The following is a 19,415-nucleotide window of genomic DNA, read 5'->3' as shown; positions in this document are numbered from 1 at the left end:
ATGCTATTTTAGGCTGTTTCCTGTTTCCTGTTTCAGCTCAATTTTAACCTGCTACAGGAAGTGCGTCGTTAACTTGTTATTTTCTCACGTACTTGTTTTTTCAAACCTATAAATGTTTTTTTTATAGAACACGACGAAACTAGGCGTGTGTTTTCTATTAGTTTAAAGGCTGATATTTAAAAATTTAAAAGCCGATTAGCGCTAACCCAGGGTTAAATTAACCCTTACCCACGATTATATTTTTACCCCCGGATTAGCTCCGTTCCCGAAACGCTAGTTAGCGCTAACTCTGGGTCAGTTTGGAGGTAAAATCTAACCCTGCTCGCAAGTTGGGTTATCGTTTAGTTGGCGTAATACAGGCCTCCCAAACTTTGTAGTAGAACAAAGCTTCACAAAATAAAGTTGCCGACAAAAAAGACGTTACACAAAACAATGTAGGGATCAAATGTCCTAACATTTCGCCTTGTCATGCGACCTTCGTTGCGATGCTGACTCAAAAATTGTGCTGGGACAGACAGTAAGTTACATGAAATTTATACTTGAAATAAAATGTCTCGCTTGTGTCACGCACCAACTCGAATCCTACAAATGACACTTTTTTGGCCATGAAATGGAGGTAATTACAGGTGATGTAGATGTGTTTGGGAGCTTCTCTGCGAAAATAAAACCACCAAAGGTAAATTTTAGTTGCTCCGTGTTGATCTACTGGGTATCCTCTGTGAATTTTACTCGTCAAACCAGGTTTTCACTCGCTTCATCCAGGGTTAGATTTGGGGGATTACTTGGCTTTCGGGAACGGTGAGTTATCCGTCGGTTAGCTAACCTACAATTAGCGAATTTTAACCCGGGATTAGGCGCTGATCGAGGGTTAAGTTAATCGGCCTTTCAGGAACCGGCCCCAGTGCAAAAAGTTGTAATACCAGTGCAAATGACAACATCTTGAGACTGATTGATTGGTAATACAACAGTCTTTTTAGCCAATCAGGAAACGCAATTCCAGTGCAGAATTTCAGGGAAATTTGAAGATACAAAAGGACAAAAAAAATGGCCGCCATTTGCTCAAGTGTCTGTGAAAATAATTGAAAAATGCTAAAAAAAAAATGCTCGTGATTTTAAGGAAAACGGTTGAAATTAACCAGAAAAAGCAGTTCGGCCATCACGCATGCTCTCTCACACCACTGGGGTTTCGGGTTTGGCGGCGAGGAAAAAACCTCTAGTGACTCAAACCGTTTTTAACGTCCCACCATAGTAGAACCTCAGTTAACCAGTTCGAGTCTGAGACGGGTAAACCAAACGGAACAATAATTACATTGACAGCATTGCAGCATATTTTCTTATTCTGTCTGAAAAGCGATGAATGGTTTGGCATGTGAAATAGGCAAAAAAAAAAACGTCAATGTGTTTGGAGCATTTGAAAATATCTTTTCAGAACCAATAAAAAATGATGTTAGCAAAACGCCCCTTTGTGCAAGGTTCAGGTGTCGGCCGTCACCAAATCGCATGAAAACCAAATTTGGAAGTTATCTTGTAGGTGCCAAGGGTGGGCTCAGCCAGAGGGCCATTCAGATGTGTGACGTCAACTATGACGTCATTAAAAACTTTGCACGATATATTAAAAAACAAAAGCATGAAGTACGCAATATTCACATCTCATGATAGAAACATAAATTGGTAGATGATGGGTGCAAAGAGGTGGTCCTTCATAAGATGATGGGTGCAAAGAGGTGGTCACTCCATAAGATGATGGGTGCAAAGAGGTGGTGACTTCATAAGATGATGGGTGCAGAGGTGTTCACTTCATAAGATGATGGGTGCAAAGAGGTGGTCACTCCATAAGATGATGGGTGCAAAGAGATGGTCACTCCATAAGATGATGGGTGCAAAGAGGTGGTCACTCCATAAGATGATGGGTACAAGAGGTGGTCACTCCATAAGATGATGGGTGCAAAGAGGTGGTGACTTCATAAGATGATGGGTGCAAAGAGGTGGTCACTTCATAAGATGATGGGTGCAAAGAGGTGGTCACTCCATAAGATGATGGGTGCAAAGAGGTGGTCACTCCATAAGATGATGGGTGCAAAGAGATGGTCACTCCATAAGATGATGGGTGCAAAGAGGTGGTCACTTCATAAGATGATGGGTGCAAAGAGGTGGTCACTCCATAAGATGATGGGTACAAGAGGTGGTCACTCCATAAGATGATGGGTGCAAAGAGGTGGTCACTCCATAAGATGATGGGTACAAGAGGTGGTCACTCCATAAGATGATGGGTGCAAAGAGGTGGTGACTTCATAAGATGATGGGTGCAAAGAGGTGGTCACTTCATAAGATGATGGGTGCAAAGAGGTGGTCACTCCATAAGATGATGGGTGCAAAGAGGTGGTCACTCCATAAGATGATGGGTGCAAAGAGATGGTCACTCCATAAGATGATGGGTGCAAAGAGGTGGTCACTTCATAAGATGATGGGTGCAAAGAGGTGGTCACTCCATAAGATGATGGGTACAAGAGGTGGTCACTCCATAAGATGATGGGTGCAAAGAGGTGGTCACTTCATAAGATGATGGTTGCAAAGAGGTGGTCACTTCATAAGATGATGGGTGCAAAGAGGTGGTCACTCCATAAGATGATGGGTGGAAAGAGGTGGTCACTTAATAAGATGATGGGTGCAAAGAGGTGGTCACTTCCTAAGATGATGGGTGCAAAGAGGTGGTCACTCCATAAGATGATGGGTGCAAAGAGGTGGTCCCTCCATAAGATGATGGGTGCAAAGAGGTGGTCACTCCATAAGATGATGGGTGCAAAGAGGTGGTGACTTCATAAGATGATGGGTGCAAAGAGGTGGTCACTTCATAAGATGATGGGTACAAGAGGTGGTCACTCCATAAGATGATGGGTGCAAAGAGGTGGTAACTCCATAAGATGATGGGTGCAAAGAGGTGGTCACTTCATAAGATGATGGGTGCAAAGAGGTGGTCACTCTAAAAGATGATGGGTGCAAAGAGGTGGTCACTTCATAAGATGATGGGTGCAAAGAGGTGGTCACTTCATAAGATGATGGGTGCAAAGAGGTGGTAACTCTATAAGATGATGGTTGCAAAGAGGTGGTCACTTCATAAGGTGATGGGTGCAAAGAGGTGGTCACTTCATAAGATGATGGGTACAAAGAGGTGGTAACTTCATAAGATGATGGGTGCAAAGAGGTGGTAACTCTATAAGATGATGGTTGCAAAGAGGTGGTCACTCCATAAAATGATGGGTGCAAAGAGGTGGTCACTTCATAAGATGATGGGTACGAAGAGGTGGTAACTTCATAAGATGGTGGGTGCAAAGAGGTGGTCACTTCATAAGATGATGGGTGCAAAGAGGTGGTCACTCCATAAGATGATGGGTGCAAAGAGGTGGTCCCTCCATAAGATGATGGGTGCAAAGAGGTGGTCACTCCATAAGATGATGGGTGCAAAGAGGTGGTGACTTCATAAGATGATGGGTGCAAAGAGGTGGTCACTTCATAAGATGATGGGTACAAGAGGTGGTCACTCCATAAGATGATGGGTGCAAAGAGGTGGTAACTCCATAAGATGATGGGTGCAAAGAGGTGGTCACTTCATAAGATGATGGGTGCAAAGAGGTGGTCACTCTAAAAGATGATGGGTGCAAAGAGGTGGTCACTTCATAAGATGATGGGTGCAAAGAGGTGGTCACTTCATAAGATGATGGGTGCAAAGAGGTGGTAACTCTATAAGATGATGGTTGCAAAGAGGTGGTCACTTCATAAGGTGATGGGTGCAAAGAGGTGGTCACTTCATAAGATGATGGGTACAAAGAGGTGGTAACTTCATAAGATGATGGGTGCAAAGAGGTGGTAACTCTATAAGATGATGGTTGCAAAGAGGTGGTCACTCCATAAAATGATGGGTGCAAAGAGGTGGTCCCTCCATAAGATGATGGGTGCAAAGAGGTGGTCACTCCATAAGATGATGGGTGCAAAGAGGTGGTGACTTCATAAGATGATGGGTGCAAAGAGGTGGTCACTTCATAAGATGATGGGTACAAGAGGTGGTCACTCCATAAGATGATGGGTGCAAAGAGGTGGTAACTCCATAAGATGATGGGTGCAAAGAGGTGGTCACTTCATAAGATGATGGGTGCAAAGAGGTGGTCACTCTAAAAGATGATGGGTGCAAAGAGGTGGTCACTTCATAAGATGATGGGTGCAAAGAGGTGGTCACTTCATAAGATGATGGGTGCAAAGAGGTGGTAACTCTATAAGATGATGGTTGCAAAGAGGTGGTCACTTCATAAGGTGATGGGTGCAAAGAGGTGGTCACTTCATAAGATGATGGGTACGAAGAGGTGGTAACTTCATAAGAGTGATGATGGGTGCAAAGAGGAAGAAGCCTCTTAATAACCTTTTGGTGTTCTTAGACGCTTCTTAATTAACCTTTTGGTGTGCTAAGGCGCTTCTTAATTTACCTTTTGGTGTGCTAAGACGCTTCTTAATTAACCTTTTGGTGTGCTAAGACGCTTCTTAATTAACCTTTTGGTGTGCTAAGGCGCTTCTTAATTAACCTTTTGGTGTGCTAAGACGCTTCTTAATTAACCATTTGGTGTGCTAAGACGCTTCTTATTAACCTTTTGGTGTGCTAAGACGCTTTTTAATTAACCTTTTGGTGTGCTAAGACGCTTCTTAATTAACCTTTTGGTGAGCTAAGGCGCTTCTTAATTAACCTTTTGGTGTGCTAAGGCGCTTCTAATTAACCTTTTGGTGTGCTTAGATGCTTCTTAATAACCTTTTGGTGTGCTAAGACGCTTCTTAATTAACCTTTTGGTGTGCTAAGACGCTTCCTAAATAACCTTTTGGTGGTTTCGGTGTACAGGACACCAAGTCCGGGGTGCTTCATCGACTCCCCACCACAAGACAAGACATCCAAGAGGCCACCATCGGCTCAAAGGCAACTTTCAGCCGTGGACGAGTACACTACGTTCTTGGTCCAGCCACGCCCGCCTCCCAAACCTCGTGCGGAGTCTGCTAAGACCCGACACCACAGCCCAGGTGCATCACGGTTACAAGAGAAGCGAGACTTGGCATCTCTGAGCGCCAAGCTGGCCGCTAGTAGAAACCACGTGCGTGACCACGTGCAACCGGAAGATGAAGTGTTCTCTAAGCCTCGTGTAAAGGAAGGGAAGAACCGGGTCAAAAGCCCGTCTGGGTACTCGCCGGTTGATATGTTTGTCTGTTCCGGGTGTGACAAGTTGTATAATAGCCAGAAGGACTTGGACATCCAAAAGTCCTTCTGTTACGGAAACGTCATGGCTATGTCATAGGAAGCTACTAAGAAGAAGCCGTGCTGTGACGGCGTCACGTAACGATTCGTGGAGGAAGCTGCCGTAACCTGACCACGTGAGAACGCTAGCGTGACGTAACCGGAAGTTATCGAGATGTGGCCACTTCTCGACGAAAATCACTTTGAAAACCATGGCGTGACAAAAGCCAGCGTGACAGACCTCGCCCTTAGACCCTTTTTCATTCCCCACTCTCCCACAAAACACATTGTCCGGTAGGCTTAAAGGAGTGCTCGGGAAAGAGTGGCGGAGGCGTACAGTGTCCGGAAAGCGGGAGTGGTCAGAGAGAGCGGCAGAGGCGTACAGTGTCCGGAAAGCGGGAGTGGTCGGAGAGAGCGGCAGAGGCGTACAGTGTCCGGAAAACGGAAGGGAGTGGTCGGAGAGAGCGGCAGAGGCGTACAGTGTCCGGAAAACGGAAGGGAGTGGTCGGAGAGAGCGGCAGAGGCGTACAGTGTCCGGAATACGGAAGGGAGTAGCCGGAGAGAACGGCAGAGGCCTTGGACACTATAATAATCAATATTTACGCAGAATTGCTTGGGAAATTTCGCGTTTACAGAAACTTGAAGCACTTCGTTAAAATTTAACTTTGATGACACAGGTTGAACATTATGTTGATTACAAACTATTATGTTGTTACACACTAAGTTGAACACTGAGATTATATTTGTGAAACACTCTTAATAAAACTAATAAACTAATGAAATCACCCCTTTCTACACGGAAGGAGAAAAATCACAAGCAACATTACTAGGGGGAGGGGGATAAGCAAACTTCCATTCCCAAGGAGAAGTAGTGATAGTTTTACAAGTGATGGTCGAGATAAAGCATCTTGGCTTCGTGGTAGCTCAGCGCGTAGTTTTACAAGTGATGGTCGAGATAAAGCATCTTGGCTTCGTGGTAGCTCAGCGCGTAGTTGTACAACCTGTAGTCGTCCAGAGTTCCCTGGGTTTTCCATCCGTACAGCTCACCAAACTCCAGCGGCTTGTCGTTGTCAATGCTGCCGCGTACGCGCCGGATGTCGACTGTGTTCTGCTGCTTACGGCCGTTTAGGTACAGCGTGACAACCCCCGCCTCCCGGTCAAAGGTGAACAAATAGTGCACCCACCGATTCAGAACGTCTCCTCCCTTGGACCCGTCATCATGGACGAGCGTGGCTCGAACCTTGAAAAGTTCAAATGAATAAGTGGATTGATTTGAGAAGCTTATCGCCTTGTTTGTTGCTGGATTACGATGGCACCGATATCACGTGGTCAAGTCGAAGGCACAAGTGCACTATGTTGCCGCCATACGACTCATGTTTCACCACGGACCATAGCTAATATTCGTGACTGTTTTTGTGGAGGGAGAAAAACAGGAGAAAAACATTCGAAACGAAGGGGAGAACCAACAAACACAGCTCATCTGTGAACCGGGAATGGTTCCCGGAACCAGGTGAAAGGCACAGGCATTACAGCCCTGCTAGCTACGCCATCCAAGTTCACCTCTCCCCCCCCCACCCCCTCCCCCCTAGGCTCACCATGTTATTCAAATTGTCCCGGATACAGACGTCAGTGCCTTCTGCTTTGTAACCATGCCCTGTCTCGAAGCCTGGGACCCAACCCTTCCGACCGGGCCCGAAGTAGCACCCGAATCCCTTCCGAACGGCGAAGGTTGTTCGCGGGTAGACGACGTTAACAATATTCTGCCAGCCTGCGACTGAAAAGCTCTTAGTGCCAAGGTTTAGTCCTGGGGCATTTGGTATGGTAATGGAGCCACTGGAGCGGAATCTCCGCCCTCGGGTAAATTTCGCTGGTTGGGGGGAAGCGTTTGCCGCGATGCCATGATGTCCGCTTCCCGAATCATCATCGACAGCATTGCCTGACTGCTCGTCCATTTTCCAGTGGCCGATGAGTCCGAGTCGAAGTCGGTGGGACGGTGAGAAGGGCGTCCATCGCTGATTGCTGCAGATCTCGAGCAGGTTTGACACGGCGATGTATCGCACTTGGCCGCTTCTCATGGTGGTACAGGCTTGCTCAAGGATGGTCAACTCACTCTAGAAAATAAAGATTTCATTTGATTTTATCCTCACTTTCACGCTGGTTGTCTAAGGTTATGGCTATCGTTGAATCCAGTATCACTTCAAAGAATGAAATCGAAGACTTACACTAAACCACTCCATGCCGTGAGCCCTGTACATATTATACAAAGACTAGAGGAGCATAAGTTGAAAAACACTGCTTGACGAATGGAATCATATATAGATGTCTACAGGGCCAGTTACGGCCCTGTTTTAGGCGTGCAGAGTCATTTTTATAATAAGAAAAACAAGAAGTATAAGATATGATATTCTTTTTAGAACTTACCCTTTTTGTCTGTGTAACAGATGCGGCATTGCAAATCGCAAACAGCCCGGTGCAAAGTATAAGGGTCCAAACAGCTTTCATCTCCGTTCTCTGCAAGCTTTACTGCGTTGGAAGGGTCGGTGGGATTTATATATAATGCTTTTCGGGACTCTGGGTTCCTGTTTACTGTGTCACCAAATAAGGACAGGGTATTAACCTCAAACGGGAAGCATTAAGGAAATACGAATGCTAGGAAATGTGATACGCTTTAGTATTTACCCTTGTTGGATGTGTAACGGATGCGGCATTGCAAATCGCAAAAAGCCAGATGCAGAGCACAAGTGTCCACGGCAGCTTTCTCTACGAGCTTCGCTATATTTCTTGGTAAATTGCGTTCTCTCGTCGACGGTGAGATTAGACAAGGAGGTAAACCAGGTAGGAGAGGTAAACCAGGAGATTTTTACCCCCGGATTAGTTCCGTCCCCGAAACGCTAGTTAGCGCTAACTCTGGGTCAGTTTGGAGGTAAAATCTAACCCTGCTCGCGAGGTGGGTTATCGTTTAGTTGGCTTAATACAGGCCTCCCAAACTTTGTAGTAGAACAAAGCTTCACAAAATAAAGTTGCCGACAAAAAAGACGTTACACAAAACAATGTAGGGATCAAATGTCCTAACATTTCGCCTTGTCATGCGACCTTCGTTGCGATGCTGACTCAAAAATTGTGCTGGGACAGACAGTAAGTTACATGAAATTTATACTTGAAATGAATCTGTCTCGCTAGTGTCACGCACCAACTCGAATCCTACAAATGACACTTTTTTGGCCATGAAATGGAGGTAATTACAGGTGATGTAGGCGTGTTTGGGAGCTTCTCTGCGAAAATAAAACCACCAAAGGTAAATTTTAGTTGCTCTGTGTTATCTACTGGGTATCCTCTGTGAATTTTACTCGTCAAACCAGGTTTTCACTCGCTTCATCCAGGGTTAGATTTGGGGGATTACTTGGCTTTCGGGAACGGTGAGTTATCCGTCGGTTAGCTAACCTACAATTAGCGAATTTTAACCCGGGATTAGGCGCTGATCGAGGGTTAAGTTAATCGGCCTTTCAGGAACCGGCCCCAGTGCAAAAAGTTGTAATACCAGTGCAAATGACAACATCTTGAGACTGATTAATTGGTAATACAACAGTCTTTTAGCCAATAAGGAAACGCAATTTCAGTGCAGAATTTCAGGGAAATTCGAAGATACAAAAGGACAAAAAAATGGCCGCCATTTGCTCAAGTGTCTGTGAAAATAATTGAAAAATGCTAAAAAAAATGCTCGTGATTTGGAGGAAAACGGTTGAAATTCACCAGAAAAAGCAGTTCGGCCATCACGCATGCTCTCTCACACCACTGGGGTTTCGGGTTTGGCGGCGAGGAAAAAACCTCTAGTGACTCAAACCGTTTTTAACGTCCCACCATAGTAGAACCTCAGTTAACCAGTTCGAGTCTGAGACGGGTAAACCAAACGAAACAATAATTACATTGACAGCATTGCAGCATATTTTCTTATTCTGTCTGAAAAGCGATGAATGGTTTGGCATGTGAAATAGGCAAAAAAAAACGTCAATGTGTTTGGAGCATTTGAAAATATCTTTTCAGAACCAATAAAAAATGATGTTAGCAAAACGCCCCTTTGTGCAAGGTTCAGGTGTCGGCCGTCACCAAATCGCATGAAAACCAAATTTGGAAGTTATCTTGTAGGTGCCAAGGGGGGGCTCAGCCAGAGGGCCATTCAGATGTGTGACGTCAACTATGACGTCATTAAAAACTTTGCACGATATATTAAAAAACAAAAGCATGAAGTACGCGATATTCACATCTCATAATAGAAACATAAATTGGTAGATAATGGGTGCAAAGAGATGGTCACTCCATAAGATGATGGGTGCAAAGAGGTGGTCACTTCATAAGATGATGGGTGCAAAGAGGTGGTCACTTCATAAGATGATGGGTGCAAAGAGGTGGTCACTTCATAAGATGATGGGTGCAAAGAGGTGGTCACTTCATAAGATGATGGGTGCAAAGAGGTGGTCACTTCATAAGATGATGGGTGCAAAGAGATGGTCACTTCATAAGATGATGGGTGCAAAGAGATGGTCACTTCATAAGAGTGATGATGGGTGCAAAGAGGTGGTCACTCCATGAGATGATGGGTGCAAAGAGGTGGTCACTCCATAAGATGATGGGTGCAAAGAGGTGGTCACTTCATAAGATGATGGGTGCAAAGAGATGGTCACTCCATAAGATGATGGGTGCAAAGAGGTGGTCACTTCATAAGATGATGGGTGCAAAGAGGTGGTCACTTCATAAGATGATGGGTGCAAAGAGGTGGTCACTCCATAAGAGTGATGATGGGTGCAAAGAGGTGGTCACTCCATAAGATGATGGGTGCATAGAGGTGGTGACTTCATAAGATGATGGGTGCAAAGAGATGGTCACTCCATAAGATGATGGGTGCATAGAGGTGGTGACTTCATAAGATGATGGGTGCAAAGAGGTGGTCACTTTATAAGATGATGGGTGCAAAGAGGTGGTCACTCCATAAGATGATGGGTGCAAAGAGGTGGTCACTCCATAAGATGATGGGTGCAAAGAGGTGGTCACTTCATAAGATGATGGGTGCAAAGAGGTGGTCACTTCATAAGATGATGGGTGCAAAGAGGTGGTCACTTCATAAGATGATGGGTGCAAAGAGGTGGTCACTCCATAAGATGATGGGTGAAAAGAGGTGGTCACTTTATAAGATGATGGGTGCAAAGAGGTGGTCACTCCATAAGATGATGGGTGCATAGAGGTGGTGACTTCATAAGATGATGGGTGCAAAGAGATGGTCACTCCATAAGATGATGGGTGCAAAGAAGTGGTCACTTCATAAGATGATGGGTGCAAAGAGGTGGTCACTTTATAAGATGATGGGTGCAAAGAGGTGGTCACTTCATAAGATGATGGGTGCAAAGAGGTGGTCACTCCATAAGATGATGGGTGCAAAGAGGTGGTCACTTCATAAGATGATGGGTACAAAGAGGTGGTCACTCCATAAGATGATGGGTGCAAAGAGGTGGTCACTCCATAAGATGATGGGTGAAAATAGATGGTCACTTTATAAGATGATGGGTGCAAAGAGGTGGTGACTTCATAAGATGATGGGTGCAAAGAGGTGGTCACTTCATAAGATGATGGGTGCAAAGAGGTGGTCACTCCATAAGATGATGGGTGCATAGAGGTGGTCACTCCATAAGATGATGGGTGCAGAGAGGTGGTCACTTCATAAGATGATGGGTGCAAAGAGGTGGTCACTTCATAAGATGATGGGTGCAAAGAGGTGGTCACTTCATAAGATGATGGGTGCAAAGAGGTGGTCACCTCATAAGATGATGGGTGCAAAGAGGTGGTCACTCCATAAGATGATGGGTGCAAAGAGGTGGTCACTTCATAAGATGATGGGTGCAAAGAGATGGTCACTCCATAAGATGATGGGTGCAAAGAGGTGGTCACTTCATAAGATGATGGGTGCAAAGAGGTGGTCACTTCATAAGATGATGGGTGCAAAGAGGTGGTCACTCCATAAGAGTGATGATGGGTGCAAAGAGGTGGTCACTCCATAAGATGATGGGTGCATAGAGGTGGTGACTTCATAAGATGATGGGTGCAAAGAGATGGTCACTCCATAAGATGATGGGTGCATAGAGGTGGTGACTTCATAAGATGATGGGTGCAAAGAGGTGGTCACTTTATAAGATGATGGGTGCAAAGAGGTGGTCACTCCATAAGATGATGGGTGCAAAGAGGTGGTCACTCCATAAGATGATGGGTGCAAAGAGGTGGTCACTTCATAAGATGATGGGTGCAAAGAGGTGGTCACTTCATAAGATGATGGGTGCAAAGAGGTGGTCACTTCATAAGATGATGGGTGCAAAGAGGTGGTCACTCCATAAGATGATGGGTGAAAAGAGGTGGTCACTTTATAAGATGATGGGTGCAAAGAGGTGGTCACTCCATAAGATGATGGGTGCATAGAGGTGGTGACTTCATAAGATGATGGGTGCAAAGAGATGGTCACTCCATAAGATGATGGGTGCAAAGAAGTGGTCACTTCATAAGATGATGGGTGCAAAGAGGTGGTCACTTTATAAGATGATGGGTGCAAAGAGGTGGTCACTTCATAAGATGATGGGTGCAAAGAGGCGGTCACTCCATAAGATGATGGGTGCAAAGAGGTGGTCACTTCATAAGATGATGGGTACAAAGAGGTGGTCACTCCATAAGATGATGGGTGCAAAGAGGTGGTCACTCCATAAGATGATGGGTGAAAAGAGGTGGTCACTTCATAAGATGATGGGTGCAAAGAGGTGGTCACTTCATAAGATGATGGGTGCAAAGAGATGGTCACTCCATAAGATGGTGGGTACAAAGAAGTGGTCACTTCATAAGATGATGGGTACAAAGAGGTGGTCACTTCATAAGATGATGGGTGCAAAGAAGTGGTCACTTCATAAGATGATGGGTGCAAAGAGGTGGTCACTCCATAAGATGATAGGTGAAAAGAGGTGGTCACTTTATAAGATGATGGGTGCAAAGAGGTGGTGACTTCATAAGATGATGGGTGCAAAGAGGTGGTCACTTCATAAGATGATGGGTGCAAAGAGGTGGTCACTCCATAAGATGATGGGTGCATAGAGGTGGTCACTCCATAAGATGATGGGTGCAGAGAGGTGGTCACTTCATAAGATGATGGGTGCAAAGAGGTGGTCACTTCATAAGATGATGGGTGCAAAGAGGTGGTCTTTTCATAAGATGATGGGTGCAAAGAGGTGGTCACCTCATAAGATGATGGGTGCAAAGAGGTGGTCACTCCATAAGATGATGGGTGCAAAGAGGTGGTCACTTCATAAGATGATGGGTGCAAAGAGGTGGTCACTTCATAAGATGATGGGTACAAAGAGGTGGTCACATCATAAGATGATGGGTGCAAAGAAGTGGTCACTTCATAAGATGATGGGTGCAAAGAGGTGGTCACTTCATAAGATGATGGGTGCAAAGAGGTGGTCACTTCATAAGATGATGGGTGCAAAGAGGTGGTCACTCCATAAGATGATGGGTGCAAAGAGGTGGTCACTTCATAAGATGATGGGTGCAAAGAGGTGGTCACTCCATAAGATGATGGGTGCATAGAGGTGGTGACTTCATAAGATGATGGGTGCAAAGAGATGGTCACTCCATAAGATGATGGGTGCAAAGAAGTGGTCACTTCATAAGATGATGGGTGCAAAGAGGTGGTCACTTTATAAGATGATGGGTGCAAAGAGGTGGTCACTTCATAAGATGATGGGTGCAAAGAGGCGGTCACTCCATAAGATGATGGGTGCAAAGAGGTGGTCACTTCATAAGATGATGGGTGCAAAGAGGTGGTCACTCCTTAAGATAATGGGTGCAAAGAGGTGATCACTTCATAAGATGATGGGTGCAAAGAGGTGGTCACTTCATAAGATGATGGGTGCAAAGAGGTGGTCACTCCATAAGAGTGATGATGGGTGCAAAGAGGTGGTCACTCCTTGAGATGATGGGTGAAAAGAGGTGGTCACTTCATAAGATGATGGGTGAAAAGAGGTGGTCACTTCATAAGAGTAGAGCAGTAGGGTCACGTGACCACAGTCTCATACAAGTCACATCAGACAGCCAGAACTTGATGTCATGGTGGCAGATGAAGGTGTAAGGGGGTCGATATGGTCTATGAACAACCAGTTAGGTCGCTAAATGGCCATGACATACTTCTGACTTTAAATGGTGTCACTTATTACGTTACTATCTCGTTGCACCCCTGAAACCTAAATCTGCTACATGGTAACTGCTACATCTCCTGTATTTAGTTTTCTGGCAATGTTTTATTTTTTTTTACGACACCATCAATAATGCCACATATGCCATGAAGCCTAACAAGTTTGGTTGTCAAACGTTGTTTCTATCAAAAGTCATGGACCAATTTAAGTGGGGAAAAACATAAACTTATTACTACAACTAATATATAACGTTTGATACAAATCACGATGTTTTATTTAATCAAATGTTACGATAACTTCAATTACAGGTATTCATTTTAGGTGACTAAGAGATCGGTGACTAATCCAAAATGCAACCTCAAGGGTCTTTCTGCAAATCCAACGGATCGCACAAATTCCAAGATCGACCAGAAGCTTTGTAGAAAAAAAAACACTCGCTAAAACAACATTCAGGTGACTTCCATGTTTGCAGACAGAGCTAAGATCGACATGGCAGGTAAGGGGTGGGGGGAAACGCGCGCCAGAGCGCTGGGGTCACTTTTAGTGCAATAAAATGCTGGTAGGTTTAGCTACGCTTTGAACTTTCGAGTACCCATGGCAGGTTATTCTGGTATTTTGTCAAAATCTACGATTACATTGTAAGATGCATTATTCGCCGTAGTATAACCAAATAAACTCAAAAGCCGTCTTTATTTAGACAAAACTTTCAAAATTTATTTACACTTGTAATTAAGACAGAGGTACAAAGGCAAAAATTGTTTGAATTTGGCTTTGCCAAGATCTGTGACCCAAAATAACACCAGTGAAAGATCAAATAGTCCCGCCTTTGTACCGATAATTATGTCATTTACGTACACAAATATATTTACCCAGAAATCACAAGAACTGGGGGACGAGACGTTTTTGTACATAACCATAACTATAACTCTGTCAATCTGGAGAATGCGGAAGATTCGAAACTAGCAGGTCAGCAATGGCGACGGAAGCAAGACCTGGATTGGAGTCGCCTCAAGAAAACATATAAAAAGGAAAAACAGATCAGTATTTTCTACGATACTTAAAACGCTTGGCTACTTTTGACATCAAGATCGAGAAGCTGGATTCCTAGATTTGCTGTTCAATTGTGTACATTGTACAAATAAATTCAGGGTAGCAAAAGACGGTCAAACGTTTTGCTGTCATTTCACTCCCCCAGTATGCAGCCTTCAGGTTACGAAATAGTGGTTTTATTTTGCTGTGTGGGAATAACAATTCACCGAGGCGTTTTGGGAGCTAACATCAACAGGCCTGAGCCTCGGGCCATGGATTATGCACTATCCGAACTGACAACAGAGCAAAAACAGAAGATGCTGGACGAGCATAACAAGTTCCGAGGCTCCGTCAAGCCCCCTGCGGCTAACATGGAATACATGGTAAAAACAAATTCTGTAAGCACTGTACGCGACGGACTGATGCACCGCGCCGTTAGCAATCATATTGACCTAGTGTCAGCACTGTCACTGAAAAAATATATAACCAGTGGTACAACCTTTCAACAGCGGGCCAACGCCCCAGCAGCACTTTGCGCCCCGCATTTCTACGGTTAAATTAATGAGGTGCCATGAGAATGTCGACACCAGGGGAAAGTTTTCCTAGCCGAGCCAAGTCCTCCTCTCTTACTGGTAAAGAACGCTACGGCGCGTAAGGGACGGACCGTTAGAAAAGTGAAAGGGGGGTGGGGGTGAGTAAAAAGACATGCAAGACTGAACCCCCCACCTCCCCCTTATTTTCCCTTTTCCTTTTAGGTCTGGGATGAGGACCTAGCAAGCCTTGCTCAAATGTGGACGAACCAGTGCGACTACGCTCACGGCTTTGTTCGGTTTGGCAGCGCTTACCCAAACGAGCCAAAGGTCGCGAGGAGAGACGATCAACTCGGTGCGTTACGAGTGCTAGGGGCACTGGGTTACATCCCATCACGTTTTCTGGAGATGCGTAAACGGGAAATCTCCAGTAATGCTAATATCGACAGAAATATACATAAGTGCATATGTGCATACTACGTAACTTCGTATTTTTGTTCTAGGTCAGAATTTAGCTCGGGAGTACGGCAAAATGGCCGACCCCGAGTCCCGGGTTGAGAGATGGCACAGAGAAGTAAACTACTACAGTTATGGCAAGTACCCCGGTTATTGCCAGCCCGGTAGGATATGCGGTCACTATACACAGGTCAGTAGAATATGCGGTCACTATACTCAGGTCGGTAGGATATGCGGTCACTATTCTCCGGTCAGTAGGATATGCGGTCACTATACTCAGGTCGGTAGGATATGCGGTCACTATACCCAGGTCGGTAGGATATGCGGTCACTATTCTCAGGTCAGTAGGATATGTGGTCACTATACTCAGGTCGGTAGGATATGCGGTCACTATACTCAGGTCGGTAGGATATGCGGTCACTATACTCAGGTCGGTAGGATATGCGGTCACTATACTCAGGTCGGTAGGATATGCGGTCACTATACACAGGTCGGTAGGATATGCGGTCTCTATACTCAGGTCGGTAGGATATGCGGTCACTATACTCAGGTCAGTAGGATATGCGGTCGCTATACTCAGGTCAGTAGGATATGCGGTCACTATACTCAGGTAGTTAGGATATGCGGTCACTATACTCAGGTCGGTAGGATATGCGGTCACTATTTTCAGGTCAGTAGGATATGCGGTCACTATTCTTAGGTCAGTAGGATATGCGGTCACTATACACAGGTCGGTAGGATATGCGGTCGCTATTCGCTTTACACAATTTGGTAGCAATGGCGATTAGCATCAATGTCGGCAATTGGGCGAATCGCAATGAGAATTTAATTATCTTGCTAACCTAAAAGGAGAAGCTCAATAGACGGAAAATTGATTCCTACGGAAATTTCATGCATCGAATCCCCATTCATAGATCCGACGCGCGTAGAAAATCATAGATAACTACGAGTTCGGTTGTTGAATGGAAACAGAACGAATCCAGCTCAAAATACAAAAACTTGGAATTGATAAGATAAAGCGGTGCTCTCTTCGGTGGGTACATCGTGTCTTATGTGTTTTCAAAGCTATTTTTGTCAACTTGCAGGGATTAAAGTGCGGGGAGAAGTAGAAGAGAGAGCCGAATTCGCTGTTTACTACGGTGGCGTATAAGGGCCATGTTCTGCACTTTATTTAATGTCACGCTATTTCTTTTACATTGACAGTTATAACTGTCAATTGACACTTATAACTGTCAATTGACACTTATAACTGCCATTGACACTTATAACTGCCATTGACACTAATAACTGCCATTGACACTTATAACTGCCATTGGCACTCATAACTACCATTGACACTTATAACTGCCATTGACACTTATAACTGCCATTGACACTTATAACTGGCATTGACACTTAGAACTGCCATTGACACTTATAACTGTCAATTGACACTAATAACTGCCATTGACACTTATAACTGCCATTGACACTTATAACTACCATTGACACTTATAACTACCATTGACACTTATAACTGCCATTGACACTTATAACTGCCATTGACACTTATAACTACCATTGACACTTATAACTGCCATTGACACTAATAACTGCCATTGACACTAATAACTGCCATTGACACTAATAACTGGCATTGACACTTATAACTGGCATTGACACTAATAACTGTCAATTGACATTTATAACTGTCAATTGACACTTATAACTACCATTGACACTTATAAATACCATTGACACTTATAACTGTCAATTGACACTTAGCACTGCCATTGACACTTATAACTGCCATTGACACTTATAACTGCCATTGACACTTATAACTGCCATTGACACTTATAACTGCCATTGACACTTATAACTACCATTGACACTTATAACTGCCATTGACACTTATAACTGTCATTGACACTTATAACTACCATTGACACTTATAACTGTCATTGACACTTAGCGCGGCTTGAGATGACTCCGTACTTGCGTACAGCGGTTTTCCTACTACTTTTTTGTACGTGGAAAGCAGTACGGGAAGAGGTAAAAATGTGTTTGCTTTATGTCCCGTCATAATGGCAGAACCAAGCTACCTCCCTTCTCACGACCTACCACGGGATGAAGTTATAGAGGCATATTTTAGATTGGGTTTTCAATATTAGGAAATTATTGGTTTCCTTGGTCGTTTACATGGCATATCTATTAGCTTAAGACAGTTGAAAAGAATTCTCAAAGCGAAACATTTAAGAAAAATCGGTAAACATAGTCAAGCCCATGACGTTGTAGATGCTGTAGAGACCGAACTCCAAGGAAGCGGCAGTTACATCGGTTACCGGTCAATGCACCGAAGGCTTGTTATTGATTATGGACTAAGAGTAGACCAAGAAACAGTAAGAAGAGTTTTAAAAGCACTTGATCCTGAAGGTGTTAACAGACGCTCAAAGCATAGACTGAAAAGGCGTCAATACCGAGCGAAAGGCCCTGACTATATCTGGCACTTAGACGGCTACGATAAGTTGAAACCATTTGGTTTTTGTATACACGGAACAATTGACGGATACAGCCGTCGTATTCTTTGGCTCAAGGTTGGTGTCACAAATAACGATCCTTATGTCATAGCCACCTATTTTATCAATTACGTTTACAAACATGGGAATAGAGCAACTGTTATCCGTGGGGATTGTGGAAGTGAACATACACATATTGCTCAAATACAAAGGTATTTAAGAGCCGATCATGGGGATTCATTATCTTATGAGAAAAGTTTTCTGTACGGACGCTCTGTCTCTAATCAGCGAATCGAGGCATGGTGGAGCTTCCTACGAAAAACAGAGAAGAATTGGTGGATGAATTTCTTTAAAGATCTGAGGGATCAAGGACAATATTGTGACAACGATACAGTCCAGGTTGAGTGCCTGAAATTTTGTTTTATGCAGTTGATTCAAGATGAATTAGATCGTGTGTCTATGCACTGGAACCTACACAGAATCAGGCCATGCATTAACCAAGAAACACCACCTGGTCGCACAGACGTACTCTATTATTTGCCAGAACTTAATGACTTTAATAGGCGCTGTCGTAAGGAAGTTTGTTTGGATGATGTGAAAGATATCCTGCATGTGTTACAGAATCACGATAACCCTAGTGTCACGCTAACCCTAGTGTCACGCAACCCTAGTGTCACGATAACCCTAGTGTCACGCTAACCCTAGTGTCACGCTAACCTTAGTGTCACGATAACCCTAGTGTCACGCTAACCCTAGTGTCACGATAACCCTAGTGTCACGATAACCCTAGTGTCACGATAACCCTAGTGTCACGCTAACCCTAGTGTCACGCTAATCCTAGTGTCACGCTAACCCTAGTGTCACGCTAACCCTAGTGTCACGCTAACCCTAGTGTCACGCTAACCCTAGTGTCACGCTAACCCTAGTGTCACGATAACCCTAGTGTCACGGTAACCCTAGTGTTACGCTAACCCTAGTGTCACGCTAACCCTAGTGTCACGCTAACCCTAGTGTCACGCTAACCCTAGTGTTACGATAACCCTAGTGTTACGCTAACCCTAGTGTCACGCTAACCCTAGTGTTACGCTAACCCTAGTGTCACGCTAACCCTAGTGTCACGCTAACCCTAGTGTTACGCTAACCCTAGTGTCACGCTAACCCTAGTGTTACGATAACCCTAGTGTTACGCTAACCCTAGTGTCACGGTAACCCTAGTGTCACGCTAACCCTAGTGTCACGCTAACCCTAGTGTTACGCTAACCCTAGTGTTACGCTAACCCTAGTGTCACGCTAACCCTAGTGTCACGCTAACCCTAGTGTCACGCTAACCCTAGTGTCACGCTAACCCTAGTGTTACGCGTGCTAACACGTTTTCAGAGCTGGCCAGTCTCATAATGGAGGACGAGGAGCTGTCATT

General features: G+C 44.6%; 3 protein-coding genes across 6 annotated transcripts in view; 2 read left to right on the top strand and 1 right to left on the bottom strand.

Moving 5' to 3' along the window:
• Positions 1-5,875: 5,875 nt before the first annotated feature.
• Positions 5,876-8,080, bottom strand: LOC5502397. Of its 2 annotated transcripts, XM_048726228.1 has the most exons (5): positions 7,946-8,080; positions 7,688-7,852; positions 6,862-7,377; positions 6,231-6,506; positions 5,876-6,173 (listed from the first exon to the last, which is right to left on the bottom strand). In XM_048726228.1, the coding sequence occupies exons 2-5, from the start codon at positions 7,766-7,768 to the stop codon at positions 6,147-6,149; spliced, it is 900 nt and encodes a 299-aa protein (XP_048582185.1). In that variant the 5' UTR covers positions 7,769-7,852; positions 7,946-8,080; the 3' UTR covers positions 5,876-6,146. The 2 variants fall into 2 exon arrangements, with proteins under 2 accessions (XP_048582185.1, XP_048582184.1); XM_048726227.1 differs by lacking the exon at positions 5,876-6,173 and having other exon boundaries at positions 6,199-6,506.
• The window catches only part of LOC5502399 (protein draper), a 27,361-nt gene continuing 15,887 nt past the window's right edge, over positions 7,942-19,415 (top strand). The window contains exons 1-5 of one of the 3 annotated variants that reach the window (XM_048726220.1): positions 7,942-8,074; positions 13,807-13,981; positions 14,359-14,897; positions 15,270-15,399; positions 15,548-15,690. In XM_048726220.1, the coding sequence (XP_048582177.1) occupies positions 14,682-14,897; positions 15,270-15,399; positions 15,548-15,690 (489 nt within the window). In that variant the 5' untranslated portion in view covers positions 7,942-8,074; positions 13,807-13,981; positions 14,359-14,681. Of the gene's footprint in view, positions 8,075-13,213; positions 13,982-14,358; positions 14,898-15,269; positions 15,400-15,547; positions 15,691-19,415 lie in introns of those variants that run through there. The other 2 variants (XM_048726221.1, XM_048726222.1) reach the window with 2 other exon arrangements.
• Positions 17,259-18,819, top strand: LOC116611723. The gene has a single exon (XM_032372227.2). It carries the CDS (start codon positions 17,831-17,833, stop codon positions 18,695-18,697), a length of 867 nt encoding a protein of 288 aa, XP_032228118.2. The 5' UTR covers positions 17,259-17,830; the 3' UTR covers positions 18,698-18,819.

This window comes from Nematostella vectensis, chromosome 4, assembly GCF_932526225.1.
Source record: "Nematostella vectensis chromosome 4, jaNemVect1.1, whole genome shotgun sequence".
Taxonomy (NCBI): Eukaryota; Metazoa; Cnidaria; class Anthozoa; order Actiniaria; family Edwardsiidae; genus Nematostella; species Nematostella vectensis.
Note: the sequence above shows the minus strand (reverse complement) of the source record. Positions and strands in the feature narration are given on the sequence as shown.